A 17,046-nucleotide genomic window follows, 5' to 3' on the forward strand; every position below is an offset into this window, starting at 1 on the left:
CACACACACACACACACACACACACACACACACACACACACACACACGCTCTGCAAACATGTCTCATTAGGAACCCAGGGGCCAGGAACAACTTGGTCACACTGCAAAGGAGGGAGTGCTGGATTTGTTTAAAAGCCACGGAGCAGGAGATCCAGGGAATAAACAGCCCCAAATCACCCCTGCCTCAGGAATGACAGCACAGGAACCAATGTTTAGAGGAAATTAAAATGACAGGGGCCAGGGAGGCCTGACATCAGCCTCCACCCCATGTACACCCTGCCCGTAACAATGTACTGTGGACTTCCTCAGCCTTGGACTCTCTGGCCCCAACAACCTTTTTCCCCTCTTTCTCTTCTCTTTCCTGGCCCTTTCATAGCCAGGTGCCAGGCCAGCCCTACTCCAGCCTTTCCAGGAGCCTGTCCTGTGCGCTCATACTCTGGTCCTCTGTCACACGGGTCCCCCTCCTGGGACATCCCTTCCAGTTCAGATGTCACCTGCTCTATGAAGCTTTCTCTCATCTCTCCAACCTGGAGAGAGCCCCCACCCGGCATATTTCTGCCTCTCCAAGGGTGTGCCAGCTAGCCTGAGGACCAGTGCAGACATTTATGGCCTGGTGGAAGCTCCCTTAACAATGTTTATTCGGTCAGTTCCTTCCTCCTTCACACGGGGTTTAGTTTACAGTAAGTGTTCAATGCATCCTGGCTGAGTGATAGATGAAAGTATCACGGTCTCCTCCCTACAACATGATAAACTTTCATCCTTCTTCCAGGTGAGCAAATAGGTGGCCTCCGTCCCTGTGCTGGAAAGACCAGCACCTGGCCCTGGACAGGTGGATGAAGGGCCTTTGTTCTTGGATTCCAGAGACAACCCCAGCAAATAGGTTTTAGATATTAGGTAGAACTTCCCAGTGTTGGCCCAACTTTGGAAAAGAAAGGAAACTACGCTAGGCACAGTGGCTCGTGCCTGTAATCCCAGCACTTTGGGAGGCCGAGGCAGGTGGATCACGAGGTCAAAAGATCGAGACCATCCTGGCCAACATGGTGAAATCCCATCACTACTAAAAATACAAAAATTAGCAGGGCATGGCGGCACGCGCCTGTAGTCCCAGCTACTAGGGAGGCTGAGGCAGGAGAATCACTTGAACTGGGGAGGCGGAGGTTGCAGTGAGCTGAGATTGCGCCACTGCACTCCAGCCTGGCGACAGAGCAAGACTCCATCTCAAACAGAAAGAAAGGAAACTAAGCTGTATTCAGGCAAAAAGCTCTCTTACTGAAACTCAAAGCTGATGCTGCCACCGGACCAAAGCCCCTGTGGGGAAGTGGGGGGGATGGGGTTCAAACACAAATCGGTTTGATGACAAAGCCTGGGGTCTTCCCAATGGGCTGGTGGGCTTCCTAGGTTATAAGGATCTATAAAGTGTCACCAAGGAAGAGTGGGGGGACCTCTTTGTTTTTTTGGTGGTTTTTAAGGAAGAAAAAATTTTCTTTATGAGTAACTTAGGGTGGGCTTAGAGGCAGAGGGGATCATACAACCTCAAAGTCTCGCTGCCTTTTAGTGCCCATACACTGAGACTTTAAATTCAGTGCTGGTCCATGGTCCTGTCATGGAAACCATCGGGGTGGGGCATTGGAGGCGAGATCCCTAACAGAGGAGGTAGGTTGAGTCCCAGATGGTCTCTAAGCACCTTAAGTTATAGAATTAACCCATAATTCAGCCGGGCACAGTGGCTCACGCCTGTAATCCCAGCACTTTGGGAGGCTGAGGTGGGTGGATCACGAAGTCAAGAGACCGAGATCCATCATCCGGGCCAACATGGTGAAACCCCATCTCTACTAAAAATACAGAAATTAGCCGGGCCTAGTGGTACGTGCCTGTGGTCCCAGCTACTCCGGAGTCTAAGGTGGAAGAATCGCTTGAACCCAGGAGGCGGAGGTTGCAGTGAGCCAAGATTGCCACTGCACTCCAGCCTGGAGAGAGAGCAAAGCTCCGTCTAAAAAAAAAAAAAAAAAAAGACTTAACCCATAATTCCACTACTTCTGACTCTAGTGAGGCAACTGGTGATGCCTAAGGGAGGAAAACCCTACCTAGCTGGGTGAGAAGAGAGGGGCCTGGAAGGGGAGAGATGGAGGGGATTGTAAGGGGACTCCAGCTCTGGGCAGAGCAGGGATTGGTCCTGGGGAGCCACTGTGGGACTCCAGCTTTACAGGAGGTCCTGTCCTGCTCCCATCCAGGCGCCCTAGGGCTTGGCAGGAGCGTGACAAAGAAGTGGAGGTGGTTGCATCCAAGTACTGGCAGTCACCGTCCCTCCTCAGTCCTCCATGGTGACTTGGACCCACTTTACAGGGCACAGAACAGAAGTAGGAGAGGGAATCAGAGTGGCCCGAAATAAGCCAAAGAGAAGTAGATGGCTCCCTTCCCGTGATGGAGAGGCCAGCACCCAGCCCTGGACAAGTGGACGAAGGGCCTTTGCTCTTGGGGTCCAGAGACAATGCTCCTCCCAATAGCCTCCCAGGGAGCCCAGCCTGGATCAAACGGATTTCTCTTCTGGGGCTTCAGAGATCCCCATGAAACGCCCCTCCCCAGCTCCCCTTCTCACTGGTGCCCCCTGCCCATCGCGGACAGCACTTGGCCTCAGCAAGCCCTCCTCTGAGGACCCATCACCGGGAGATGCTGGGGAGACCGAATCGCTGGGTGCAGAGTCCCTGAGTGTCCCCTGGTCTCTAACAGCACCGACCTGGCTGCCACGCCAGCACCTACATCCCTTAGGCCACAGCGGGATCGGCAGTCCCAGAGGGCCGCAACTGAGCCCTCCGAAAGCGCCGGGGATGGCCACCCACGGTGCCCCAAGGCGAGCCCCAGACCGACCTCAGTGTCCCGGGACACTCAGGTCCAGCTGCATCCAAGCACCTCAGAATCGTCGCCTCCCGCGAGCCCGGCCAGGCTTCCCTGGGTCTCCAAGCCAAGCCGAAACCAGGGACTTCAGGACAACCCAAGCCAGACCGCAGAAACCGTCCCCAAAGCGAACCGGGCACCCCGAGTCCTCCACATCTGGCCGGGACCTGAACCAAGCTCGGCGCGGCCGTCCCCAGTGGGGCAAGCACAGCACCGCCCGGAGAGCCGCGCTCTGCCCAGGCGCCCCCCGACTCCAGGCCTTTCGAGAGCCGGGCGGGGGCTGCCGCTGCCCAGCCCCCAGCGAGCCAGGGGGGCCCGGGGTGACACCCGCGGCGCCGCTGCCTGGGACCGTCGAGGCTGGGCTGGACCGGACCGGACCCCCGGGCGCTGCACTCACCATAGCTCGCGTGCTCCGCCACGGCCCCGCGCCGCTCCCAGCGCCCGGCTCCAGATTCCCAGCTCCGGGCTCCCGGCTGCCAGCCCCGCTGCTCGGACGGCTCGGCAGTCTGGCCCCGGCGGCGCGCTCGGCTCCTGCGGGCGAGCTCGCGGCATCGGCGCCGAGCCCCGGAGGGGCGGGCCCGCCGCGGGGCCAATGGCAGGGGGCGGGGGGCGGGGCCCGGGCTGCGCAACCAATCACTCCCGGAGACCGCACTCCCCGCGCCCGAGCGGGCACTTAACCCTTGGCGCCCCGGGAGCCGGCTGCCCGGGCCGTGCCGGGACCCGGAGGGCCAGCGCGGGCGGGAGCTGTGGCTTCGGGGCGCACGGTCCGGACCTTGCCGAGACCGGCGTTAGAGGCAGGCGGAACCGGGAAGAGGCTTGACTGTGTCGGGTGCGGGATGCCGGGAGCCTCGGCGACCTTTGTCTCTTGCCTGACTCTTGCACTGGAGTGTGACCCAGGGCGCTGCAGCTGCGTGTGTGTGTGTGTGTGTGTGTGTGTGTGTGTGTCTGTGACTGTAGAGTATGAGAGGAAGAGGGAGGAGAAGAGGAGCCAGAAACGGGGGGAGGGGTGGATTCCGCGTGCCCGTGTCTTTATGTGAGAAGGAAAGCCCTGACTATATTTGGGGTTTGTTGTTGTTGTTGTGTGTGTGTGTCTGCTATATTTGGGGTTCGTTGCTGTGTATGTGTGTCCCCGTGCGTGCCTGACAGAGGGGTGAGGGAGGGAATGGTGGGAAAGCAGAGAAAAGGGGCCGCGGCTCTCCAGGCGTGGGCATTTGCAGATCCAGGAGAGACATTGTCTCACGTAGGTTTTGTAAGACAAGGGAAGGAGACAGGAACAGTGTGTGTGTGTGTGTGACGTGTGGTAACGCCTGCCTGTGTGTGTGTGTGATGTGTGGTCTGCACATTTGGGTCCTGTTGTGCATGCATGGTAATGTGGTAGAAAGAAACGTGGTGTCCCTGTTGTAAACAAGTTGAGAAAAAATCCTGGGGTTTTGTAGTGTAGTTTGTATGTGTTGTATGTGCCCACACAAAAGCAGGACATGGCTGCGATTTGGTACAACTTTGTGTGTCACCCAGTGTGCAAGAGACATCAAGATAAAAACATTGCATGTGTGGTGAAACTGTGGTTTTTTGTAGGTGACTGTTGTGTGACTTTTGTGATCATTATATTTGGATTGTGCTGAGAAAGAGGAACTAATTTGTAGGGGACATAATGAGTGTATATTCAGGACAGACAAAGACATCCTGGTGGCATTGGGCTTTGGTCTTTGAAGGATGTCTGAGAGTTCATGAGGCCAGACAGAATGTTCATGAGGCCAGAAGGAAAGACACCGGGAATCCTGCCTACCAGCCAACAGAGGTGAGGGGGCTGTAATGGTTGGTGATGGGGGTGAATCTGGAAAGAGAAATTATTGGCAGGAGGGAAGAGGAGAGCAGCTGGCTGCAACCCCTGCCCAGGTGCTGACCCAGAGCGGCCCTGGATGTGTCAGGGAGAGAAGGTCTAGGCACACAGTCAGTTCCAAAGGGGACCATCTGCTCCTGGGCAGTTTGTGTGGGAACCTGGAGGGCCGGGAGGGGCTCTGTGGAAATCTCTGCATTGCTCCCTCCTTCTGGCAGCATTCCAAATTCTTCCGTGTGGAGGTGGAAAAGCTCCTTGCCTGCAGCAGCTGGGAGCATGGTGTAGAGGGGAGGGTCTGGCCATGTTCAAAAGGTGACCAGACCTGAAGGTCCAGAGCTCCCCTCCAGGCTGGGTAACTTAAACCATCAGCTGCCCTGGTCTGGTGCACGATTCCTGGCCAGTCTCCAAGTGTCTTCCTGAGAATCATGCGCTGATGCCTGGAGAGACCTTGGAGACCCAGGCACACACAAAAATGAAACCCACTTATTCAGGCTCTCCACTTGCCAGCAATGTGATTATAGAGGATTCTCTTCTCTCTGAGCCCCCGTTTTCTCCTCTGTGAAACGGGGTTCATAATTCCTGCCCACCTCACTGTACTGATGTGAAGATTTAAGGAGTTAATGTACATTGTAGGCTCTTTGTAACTCACAAACCACCAGAAGGTCTTTAAGCATTGCTCCGTTTACATAAAGTTCAAAAATAAGCAAAATTAACCTGTGCTGTCAGAAGTGAGGTTTGTGTTATCTTTGGGGAGGGAATGACTGGAAAGGGTACCAGGGAAGCTTCTGGATGCTAGTAAGGGTTAGGTACAGAGAAGCGGGTAGTTCAGCTGGGAAAAAATCATTGAGAAGGCTCCTTACGATCTGTGTGCTTTTCTGTCTCTGTTACTCTCCAACAAGAAGTCTCCAGAAGAAAAAAGGGCCAGATCCAGTGGCTCATGCCTGTAATCCCAGCACTTTGAGAGGCTAAGGCGGTTGGATCACCTGAGGTCAGGAGTTTGAGTCCAGCATGGCCAACGTGGCGAAACTTGTCTCTACTAAAAATACAAAAAACTTAGCGGGCGTGGTGACAGGCACCTGTAATCCCAGCTACTCAGGATGCTGAGGCAGGAAAATCACTTGGACTGGGGAGGCGAAGGTTGCAGTGAACCGAGATCACGCCACTGTACCCCAGCCTGGGCAGCAGAGTGAGACTCCATTTCAAAAAAAAAAAAAAAAAGGCTGGTCTTGGTGGCAGATCACTTGAGGTCAGGAGTTCAAGACCAGCCTGGCCAACATGGCAAAACCCCATCTGTAATAAAAATACAAAAAATCAGCTGTGCAGGGTGGCACGTGCCTATAAACCCAGCTACTTTGGAGGCTGAGGCAAGAGAGTCACTTGAACTTGGGAGGCAGAGGTTGCAGTGAGCCAAGATTGAGCCACTGCACTCTAACCTGGGTGACAGAATGAGACTCCATCTCAAAAAAAAAAAAAAAAATAAAAAAAGAGAAAAAAAAGATCAGAAGGCCAGGTATAGGTATTATGACCACATTTTAATCACTCATAAAATGGGCATTCTGGAATCCTCCATCAGCTCAGGGCTGAGTATTGGGGACACAGCATTGAGCAAGGTGTGGTCCCCATGGCTATATGAAGAAAGCAAAGGAGACAGGTTGTGGCTTTCTTGCTCCCCAAAAGGGCACATTAAGTGATGGGGTGGGAAGAGGGGGCAGGGAGTGAGGGCCAGCATGCCCATACCCACTCCAAAGCCACTTACCTGGCTTGACAGCAGAATCAGCACTACAACCAAGGCCTCCTGAGGTGATGGCTGAGTTTTTTCCGTTCTACCAGGCTGCCCCTGAAAACACAGCCCCTGGTCTTATGCTGCTCAAAAGCATGCAAGTGAAGTTTGCTGCCAACTCTGACCCTTACCTTTAACTCCTCAGGGATCCTCAGAGATCATCTCCTCTAAACAGCTTTCTGGGAACAGCCAGCCATAAGAAACACTATGTGCCAGACACTGTGGTAGGTGCTTTGCTGCATTATCTGACTGATTCGGACAATTCTATATGGTTGATGCTATGATTCCCACATCATCTCCATATTGCAGGTGAGAAAATCAATGTTCAGAGAGAAAAAGTGATTTGCCCCAGGAGACACAGCTAGTTTGAGGGGCTTTGCTCCTTTGCTGTCGTGCAGCTGTTTCTGTTGGCATTCGTGGGCTCGCCATGCCCTCAGACAGACACAGGTGGTTGTATGACAGGAGAAGTTCTCCCTTGTTAGACTGCTGGAGACTGGATGAGATGTGGGGAGGCGTCCCTTCCAAATACTCAAGCCTCTGGGCACAGGGTCTGCCCAGTTGGAGCATCAGGGCTCAAACACAGAAAGCCAACCTGAACTGGCCAGAGCCAAAAAGAAAGAACTTCTTTGCCTGTGTAACTGCAAAGTACAGGGGCAGAGCTAGCTTTAGGCATGGCTCCCAGAGGAGCTCAGATGATGTCATTAGGATTCAGTCTCATTTCCTCCATCTCTGAAGACCGCCTCCCTCCCTGTTGGCCTCATCTCTTGGACTCGTGATGATAAGGTGACAGCCAGCAGCAGTGGCTCACATCCTACTGTCTTATCAACTCCCAACAGAAACAGGGACTCACTTTTTCCTACAGTTCTAATAACATTCCCAAAACTGAGTCTCGTCCACTGTCACTGAGACGTGTGTCAATTCCTCTGCCAATCACTGTGGCCAAGGGTTCTGATTAGCTAGGGAGTGAGACCCTGGAGATACCTGGCATTGTAGTTTAGGTGTGGGTTTCCAGCCATTTAGCCTTAGGATTTACCAGGATCCAAAAGGAATCTCCTAGAATGTGTGGAGAGACAATTCACAGGTGTTAAATGGCCATGGCTATGACTGGCATTATTCTTCCTCTGCTTTGCCTCTGTCATCTTGTACAGGATAGATGTTTGGTAATGACTGGTCCATAGTAGGTGCCCAGAGAATCCCTTTGGTTTGGCTGATTTTTTGCTTTTGGAGTAATGCCATGTGCCAAGTCAGATAGAGGCTGGACACGCTGAGCGACCCACAGGCACACAGACAGAATGAAACTCGCTGTTAAGAGCTTTTTAATTTTTAATGTTGTTTTGTCTTCTATAACTGAGCTGAAATACTGTTTTGGGCACCGGGGGAAATCCTGACTCTCCAAGAAACAGAAACCAGCCTGTCTGAGAAGATACAGTCACGAAGACGGCAGAAGAAGCTCTGAAGAGGCTGGCAGGGGAGGGAAGTCCATGCTCAGAAGCAGGGCGCAGGCAGGCAGAGCTAGTTAGGCCCAATGAGGCTCTTCCTGACTCATCCAACCCTGCAGCGAGGTGGGCAGGATCCCTCCCCCTGCCTTGGGCCCCTGGTGAAAGACAGGATCAGGCCATCCCACCTGACCCCTTTCTTGTGTCTCCTTGGGCCACCAATTACTGATTCAACTGGGCAGTTGAGTTTCTGGGAAGGACAGAGACCCAGGAATTCCAACAATAGCTGCTAGTTATCAAGTCTGTGTGGGCACCATCCTGGGAACTTTACATGATTTAAATACAAGAGCAATGGAATAGACAGGATACTTACTTTATGCCTGCTTTCACCTTACTTTTTCTACTGTCTTCACTCTGCCCTGATTTCCTTACTTAATTTTGAAAACATAAAAAAAATAAAATATATCTCTATTTTTTCAAATTTCAAATGTAATACGTGGTCCCTGTAAAACAAACAATATGGACCAGGCCCCATGGCTCAGGCCTGTAATCTCTACACTTTGGGAGTCCAAGGGAGGAGGATTGCTTCAGGCCAGGAGTTCACCAGCCTGGGCAACATAGTGAGACCTTGTCTCTACACACACACACCACAAACACACACATTTTTTTTGAGACAGATTTTCACTCTTGTTGTCCAGGCTGGAGTGCAATGGTGCAATCTCAGCTCACTACAACCTCTGCCTCCTGGATTCAAACGGTTCTTGTGCCTCAGCCTCCCGAGTAGCTGGGATTACAGGCGCCTGCCACCCACACCCAGCTAATTTTTGTATTTTTAGTAGAGACAGTGTTTCACGATGTTGGTCAGGCTAGTGTCAAACTCTTAACCTCAAGTGATCCATTCGCCTCGGCATCCCAAAGTTCTGGGATTACAGGCATGAGCCACCGCACCTGGCCTCTACTAAATATATTTTTAAAAAATTAGTCGGACATGGTGGTGCAAGCCTGTATCCCAGCTACTGGGGAGACTGAGGTGGGAGGATCGCTCGAGCCCAGGAGTTTGAGACTGCTGCATGACACCCTGACTCAAAAAGAAAAAAAAGAAAAAAGCAAAATAGATAATACAGAAATGAATAGAATGGGAAGAAACAGTCTCTATAATCTCATTCCTCAGATATTAACCATTGCAGACTTCTTGATGTGATTCTGCATTTAGCTGAATGGACAGATGTATGTCCATTTTGGGAGAGGAAAAACAGTACGAACGTTTTCACAGCCTCCCTTCCTCCCTGCCCACTCTGAGGAAGGCAACTTGCTGCGTCAGGCAGCAGCAGCCTGGGCTTTATCCTGTGGATCTGGGGTAATGGGTGGAGGAGGGGGAGAAAGAAACAAGCTATAGGAGAAAGGACAGAGGCTGAGAGGTGGGAACAATGGGGGGAGGCTGGAGCAGGGGGTGAAGCAGGTCAAAGCCAGCACAGGCTGAGCTTTGAGGGAGTGTTTGGGGGATCCAGATGCAGATTTTGGGGCTGCTGTGAGATACTGAAAAAGGGTGAGGCGTCAGGCAGGAGGAGGGTAAGGGAGAGAGAGAGAGAAAGAAAGCAGCAGGGAGGGAATTGGAGAAAGTTTTATTGAGATTATGGATGATATCTGCCTTAACCTTCTTAAAAGAATTGGATAAAGATTTAAATTGTTTTGCAGTTTTATTTTTCAGAGGAGAAAGTAGTGTTTCTCATTCAACAGGGGGCTGAGACTGGCTTTGGAGCAGTTCAGCTTTACCCAGATTACTTTTTTATAAACAGAACACTAGATTACATCATCATCATAAAAATAAAAACTTCAGCCAGGCATGGTGGCTCACGCCTATAGTCCCAGCACTTTGAGAGGCCGAGGCAGGCGGATCACCTGTGGCGAGGAGTTTAAGACCAGCCTGGACAACATAGTAAAACCCCTTCTCTACTGAAAATACAGAAATTAGCCAGACATGGTGGCAGGCACCTGTAATCCCAGCTACTAGGGAGGCTGAGGCAGGGGCATCGCTTCAACCCAGGAGGTGGAGGTTGCAGTGAGCCGAGATGGAGCCACTGTACTTCAGCCTGGGCGACAGAGCAAGACTCCGTCTCAAATAAATAAATAAATAAATAAATAAATAAAACTGCTGAAATATCTTGTCTAGGTACTGTATGCCAGGCATTGCGCTAAGTGCTCCTCTGTATTCATATATTTAGTTCTACAATAGCCCAATGGGGATAGGTACTACTATTACCACATTTTACAGACAAGGAAACTGAGGCTTAGAGCGATGAAGCCACTGCGTAAGATCACACAGCCGTCAAGTGGGAGAGCTGGGATGAGACAACTTGTCTATTATCTTAACTTTCTGGTAAGTGCAGTTGTTTTGTTTTATTTAAATTAATCAACTCGGCCAGGTGCAGTGGCTGTAATCCCAGAACTTTGGGAGGCCAAGGTGGGTGGATCACCTGAGGTCAGGAGTTCAAGACCAGCCTGGCCATCGTGGTGAAACACCATCTTTAGAAATAAATAAATAAAGGAAAAAAAATTAATCAACTCATTAATTTTGCTGTAAGAATGTTGAGGAAGATTCTTATTGATTGATTGATTGAGACAGAGACTCACTCCTTCTCCCAGGCTTGAGTGCAATGGCGTGATCTTGGCTCACTGCAACCTCTGCCTCCCAGATTCAAGCGATTCTGCTGCCTCAGCCTCCCAAGTAGGTGCGTGTGCCACCATGCCAGGCTAATTTTTTTGTATTTTTAGTAGAGATGGGGTTTCACCACGTTGGCCAGGCTAGTTTCAAACTTCTGACCTCAAGTGATCTGCCCTACTCTGCCTCCTGAAGTGCTGGGATTATAGGTGTCAGCCACCGCACCCAGCCAGAAGATTCTTATTTTTTAATTTAATTTAATTTTTTTAGTGATGGGGGTCTCACTATGTTGCCCAGGCTGATCTTAAACTCCAGGGCACAAGGCATTTTCCTGCCTCAGCCTCCTAGGTATCTGGGGCTCCAGGCATGTACCACCACGCCTGGCTCTGGTTTATTTGTTTTTTATGAGCTGCTGCAAATGCCTTTCTGCTCGTGACAGAGTAAGGATATACATAAATAATCGTTAGGCATGTACCATCATGAAGCACCCCACAATTCCTTGCAGTTATCTGCGTTAAGAAGCTGAAACCGAGTGGGACGTGGGCACTAATCTAGAGAAGGCAGCTTTAAAGTTGTGGGATTTGAACTCAACTGTTTTTTTTGTTTTTTTTTCTGAGGAACCATACAGAAGTTGGAATTACTACGGTGGGGAGTAGGGTTGCATTTCAGTTACTCAGTACAGATTCACAGACCCTGAAGGCTGGACCTGGATGAGATGTGCAAAGTTATCCATTCCAGTCCCTGTTTTAGTTTATGAATCTCCACTGCAGTTTCCTCCACCATTTGGGTCACCTGGCCCAAATGTGAACACCTCCACTGAAGCGAGACTTGGTTTTGCAGAGATCTCAGAGTCAGGGAAACAGCTGAGAAAGTAGGCCAGGGTGGAGCAGAGAAGGGGAAGGAATTCCTGGGAATTAGTTGGGATGAGCACAGGGAGACTACCAGAGGGGACAGGAATGCAGGCAGAATAGAAAGCCATTTCCTCAGATGCCTTCACTGCAATATCAGCTGTTTTATGTATAGCCCTTCCAAGCTGAGGAAGCAAAAATATGTTATTTCAAAGAAACAAGTTCCCCTAGAGCCAAACTATTATAACAAAGTATATTTCTCCTTTTGCCTTGGGTGCTAGGAAGCCCTTAGGTAGGTTAGATATTCAACCTCAGTAGCAAATTCAGTCCAGGAACCCGATAGATTTCTATCTTTTTCTAATGGCTTCCCATCTCTCTTTTTATTTATTTATGTATTTGAGATGGAGTTACACTCTGTCATCCAGGATGGAGTGCAGTGGTGTAATCTCGGCTCACTGTAACCTCTGCCTCCTGGGTTCAAGCGATTCTCTTGCCTCAGCTTCCCAAGGGGCTGGGATTACAGTTGTGTGCCACCACGCTCAGCTAATTTTTGCTATTTTTAGTAGAGATGAGGTTTTGCCATGTTGGTCAGGCTTGTCGTAAACTCCTGACATCAGGTGATCCACCCGCCTCGGCCTCCGTAAGTGCTGGGATTACAGGGGTGAGCCACCACTCCCGCCCTCAATCTGTCTTTTTAAATGGATGTTTTATAATGTGTGCCTTAACACTGAACAGCTATCTGAATGTAAGACATATTGATTTTTAAAAAACTAAACATTTCATAAAGTGAATGTGTTGGTTGCCAGCTAGAAAGAGCTGGATTGTGGAGGAATGGGCTAGAGCATAGGACTGGACCCAGGACAGGGAATGTGGGGCAGGTAGAAGGGAGAGGACATGAGGACCAACTTGGCAGTGATGGGGGAGAGGTGCTTGGGGCTGAGATATTCAACATGGTGGGGAGGTCAGGGGTGCTAAAGAGGAAATAGCTGAGTGCCAAGGATGGCATTGCCCAGGTTAAGAGAGAAGGGAAAAGTGTTCCGGATAGTGGGAATCGCCTGAGCAAAGACCCAGACATGGAAGGGAGCAAGAACAGAGGTGGGAAGAAGGTTCCAGTGACTGGAGTGCCTTAGGCATGAGGACAGTGCGTGAGCTGGGCCTAGAGGGTTGGCAGAAGCAGACCAGGCCTGGCTGCTCAGGGAGGCTTTTCTCCAGAAGCCTGAATGCTCCTGTTTTCAGGAGCTTTCCTGGGGCGCTGGCTTCACCAGGCAAAGCTAGGCTTGGAAGATGCTGCGTCCCTCTCCTGGGGGTCTTTGACTGATGCAAATACAACCTTTGGGCTGCAGCGTGCAGGTGAGTGCAGGCGAGAGGCATTGATCCAGGTGCCCTTGAAGCAGAACCAGGCTGTTCTGCTCTACTGACTCAAGGGTATGGAAACTCCGCAGTGGCTGCCCAGACAGCCAGAGCCAAGGGTGAAAACTCAGGGTTTGACCAGGTCAGTGGATGGGCCAGACCCACACAAAGACTCTATCTGCCAGGCACAGTGGCGCACACCTGTAGTCTCAGCTATTCGGGAAGCTGAGACTTGAGCATCCCTTCAGCTCAGGAGTTCAAGGCTGTAGTGTGCTAAGATCATGCCCATAAATAGTCACTGCACTCCAGCCTGGGAAACATAGCAAGACCCCATCTCTCTCCCTCTCTCTCTCTCTCTCTCTCTCTCTCTTTTTGACTGTACAAACCAGTTTTATTAGGGAACTGCCCCAGGTGCACCTCTGTTCATTCTCTCATCACATTGTTTCTCAGATCAGCCCAGGCTCACAGGCAAGTTACTAGCTAAGCAAAGAGGAAAACTGTTCTGCAGAACAGCAACTGTCAGCTTCAGGCATCACTAAAATGCAGAAGGAAGCAAGATGACTAAGGATGTCTGGAGGGCCCAGGGCGATGACTTCTGGGAGCAGGAAGCCCCCTAGGGCCAGATCGTGCTGCCGTCTGACTTGGGAGATGACACTATTGTGCTGGGTTGGCGGGTCACTCCTTCAGACCCATCCATGTCACACACAGAACACTGTCTATTCCTTGAGCTTTTGGATTTAGAAATTAGTTATATAAAAAGTACTCTTGGCCCAGAAGCCCCAGCGTGTGTGGGGGGCTCAGGGCACTCCCTCAGTCTCCCTGGCTGGAGCAGGGGAGGATGGAGAGACATGCTCCGGAAGGTTGGTCAGGCTCTGCTATAGAAATGAACTCACAACTAGGAATCGGGAGCAAGGGGGCAAAGACCCCTGCTGCAATCCCATGCTGAACCGTTGTCCTCCCAAGAGCAGGCTCCTATCAGTCCTTCAGTCCACAGAAGTGCTCACAGCAGGGCAGGTCAGTGCAGCCACAGAGCTGCCACCCCGTCACTGCATGCTGAACCACTGCTCCTGGTCAGCCCACTGGGCCGCCTCACTGTCACTGCCCTCCAGGTCCCCTTCTTCCCCACCTGCTTCCATATCGTCCACATCCTCCTCTTGAGTGGCATTCGTGGGACTCTCCTCCTTCTCCGTCTTCTGCATCCCTTCTAGAGACTTCTGGTCATTGGAAGACCTCGTCTCTTAAAACAAAACAAACAAACAAAAAACACTTCTGACAAGGGCTGGGGACCACGGCATGAAATGGCAAGAGCAGAGGATGCGGTTCCACACTGCAATCAGACTGCTTGATTCGGTTCTGACAGCACAGTGAGCCCGGGTATGAACTTTATATGTCAAATGGGAGTGATGTTTCCCACCCTGAATGCTGTTTTGAAGATACGGTGGGTTTACAGGTGCAAAAGATTTAGCATCAAGTATCATCCAATAAATGCTCATTCCCCAAGTCTACTAGGAAAGGGCCCTTGAAACAGCCACTCCTGTCTTCATGCTCCTTTCCTCATCTTAAGTCGACAGGTCAAGCTTCAGAAGGCAGGATTAGCAGATGCTCTTTGAGCTTCTGTCTGTAGCCTCAGAGCCTTTGCTCCAGCTGTTCCTTCCTCCTGGAATGCCCTTTCCTCACCTCCTCACCTAACGAACTCCTGACTCATTTGTCAATACTCAGTCAGACCATCACCTCCTCTAGGAAGCCTTCCCTGGCTGTGCCCGCACAGCCCTGCCTTACTGCTAACGTAGCACCTCCCACTGTCGTGTTCAGTTTCTTCATTGCCCCTACCTAAGCCCAATTCTGCAACCCCAGCCATAGAAACAGGGACCAGCACACAGCTGATGCTGCATAAATGTCTCTCAGACTCTGCAGAAAGGCTCTTGTAGGAACAGAGGCCTGTTTAATAAGCACCTCTTCTCTGCATACACTATCTCATGTGGCCCTCACATGACCACTATTTTAACAGATGAAGATCCTGAGGGTCTGAGGGGTGAAGTGATTTGCTCCAGGTCATACAGCCTGTAAGTGGCAATGCAGGATTTGAATCCAACTCTGATTTTAAAGCTCCTGCTCTCCACTGTGGCTTTATACGTCATTACTATAGTTCTTTCATGTCAGGGGGAGAACTTGAGGACCCCAGCTGCAGCTGGCTATGAGCGGGAGGGCCTGGGGCATTGGAGAAGTCACTCAGAGTCCCTGGGCCTCGGAATTCTCATTTTTTTGTTTGTTTGATTGGCTTTGTTTTTGTTTTCTGCAGACAGAGTCTCACTCTGTCGCCCCGGCTGGAGTGTGAGATCATGGCTCACTGCAGCCTCAACCTCGTCACCTCAAGTGATCCTCCCACCTCAGCCTTCCAAGTAGCTGGGACTACAGGTGCACACCAACACGCTAATTTTTTGTATTTTTTGTTGAGACAGGTTTTTACCGTGTTGCCATGCTGGTCTCAAACTCCTGGGCTCAAGCAATCTACCCACCTTGGCCTCCCAAAGTGCTGGGATTACAGGTGTAAGCCACCACACCTGACCAGTCTCCTACTTTGTAAAATGAAGGGGTTGGATCGGCAATTGTCAGCCGTGGGGGTCCATTTGTATCACCTGGGGAGCACTTAAAAGGTACTGTCAATGCCTGGATCTCACCTCGGGTCAATTAAACCGAAATAACTCAAGGCAGGTCCCAAAGTTCATGAAACTCCCAGGTGATCTGGATGCTGGAGAGAGCCGAGAATACTAAACTCGCCCCTCAGTAAGGCCCATTGCAAGAAGCCCTTCCAGCTGGCATGATGGAACGACCAGACTGTGGAGCCAAATGGGCATGGGTTCTGATCCCAGGTCTGTTCTTTCGTGTACATCCACATCCTCGTTCAGCAGAGGAGAGCAAGGCTGGTGAAGTCTCAAGTCTTGCAGCAAAGAAGTGATATTGTGGAGGTTTCGGTCCCACTCTGCACTCCGGAACTGCAGGCCATTGAGGAGGGTCTTAGACGAGGAGAGGAGGTGTGGGTGGGCAGGTCCGCTTGGAGACTGTGTCTGTACTGGCCGACCTGGGTGGGGTCTGTCTTGGGGATCCCGGAGCCATCCCTGCCTGTGACTCACACTGTTTTCACAGCAGGTGTTGGGGCAGCATGAAGTCACCCACACCTCCCACGCCACTCACACCTCCACTGCCTCCTGCCCTGCACTTGCCCAGATACCTCCACCACCCATGGTGCCCCAAGCCCTGGGCAGTGACGGGCTGGTGTGGACCAAGCCAGCCAGCCTGTGTGTGATTGGGGTGTTGGCACTGACTGCAGGAACACACTGACAGAAAGGCTAATGCCAATTCAAGGAACAACAGACCTTTTTCCAAACACCTACCCCATCGCTCCTGGGCCATGTGGTCTTGGGCAAGTCTCTGCACTGCTCTGACAGTCTACAACATGTATGTAAGAGCATGGCTCACAGGCTTCCCGTGAGCTCCAGAACGCCAAGCTCTTTCCTCCCACAGAGTCAGACCAGGCTGCCCTCATCCGGATGAGTCTCCCCTCTCTCTTCCTTTTAGGTCTCAGTGCAAATGTCACTCTCCAGAAAGACCCTTCTTGGCGACCCTTTCCGAGGAGACTCTCGTTTTCTTCTCTCTCTCACTACACCTACCTCATTTCCTTCATTGTATTTATCAGATATTTTTTTCTTTTCTTTTTGGGATAGAGTCTTGTTCTTGTTGCCCAGGCTGGAGTGAAATGGCGCGATCTCGGCTCACTGCAACCTCTACCTCCTGGGTTCAAGCGATTCTCCTGCCTCAGCCTCCCAAGTAGCTGGGGTTACAGGCACGGGCCACCATGCATGGCCAATTTTTTAAATATATTTTTAGTAGAGACAAGAGTTTCACCATGTTGGCCAGGCTAGTCTTGAACTCCTGACCTTAGGTGATCTGATCTGCCCGCCTCAGCCTCCCAAAGTGCTGGGATTACAGGCATGAGCCACCCCGCCCAGCCACTTATCAGAATTTGTAATTCTATACTTAGTTTCTTGGTCACTTATCTATTGTCTAGCTCTCCAATCAGATTACAAAGCAAATGTGGGGACGGTCCTTGTGTCATGTCATGTCTTTCTCTCTCTCTTTGAGAGCCAGGGTCTTGCTCTGTTGCCCAGGCTAGAGTGTAGTGGTGCAATCACAGCTCACTGCAGCCTCAAACTTCTGGGGTCAAGTGATTTTCCTATCTCAGCCTC

General features: G+C 51.2%; 1 protein-coding gene and 1 long non-coding RNA gene across 3 annotated transcripts in view; one reads left to right on the forward strand and one right to left on the reverse strand.

Moving 5' to 3' along the window:
• Positions 1–3,448, reverse strand: part of ECE1 (endothelin converting enzyme 1) — a 130,008-nt gene extending 126,560 nt beyond the window's left edge. The window contains exon 1 of one of the 2 annotated variants that reach the window (XM_032300679.1): positions 3,290–3,448. In XM_032300679.1, the coding sequence (XP_032156570.1) occupies positions 3,290–3,292 (3 nt within the window). In that variant the 5' untranslated portion in view covers positions 3,293–3,448. Of the gene's footprint in view, positions 1–2,865; positions 3,056–3,289 lie in introns of those variants that run through there. The other variant, XM_032300681.1, reaches the window with a different exon arrangement.
• Positions 3,449–4,018: 570 nt separating this feature from the next.
• Positions 4,019–8,302, forward strand: LOC116566411. The gene is made up of 2 exons (XR_004275849.1): positions 4,019–4,690; positions 6,655–8,302. It is a non-coding gene; the product is annotated as an uncharacterized LOC116566411 (long non-coding RNA).
• Positions 8,303–17,046: the final 8,744 nt, after the last annotated feature.

This window comes from Sapajus apella, unplaced genomic scaffold (assembly GCF_009761245.1).
Source record: "Sapajus apella isolate SASKATOON/1434 unplaced genomic scaffold, GSC_monkey_1.0 scaffold43, whole genome shotgun sequence".
NCBI lineage: Eukaryota > Metazoa > Chordata > Mammalia > Primates > Cebidae > Sapajus > Sapajus apella.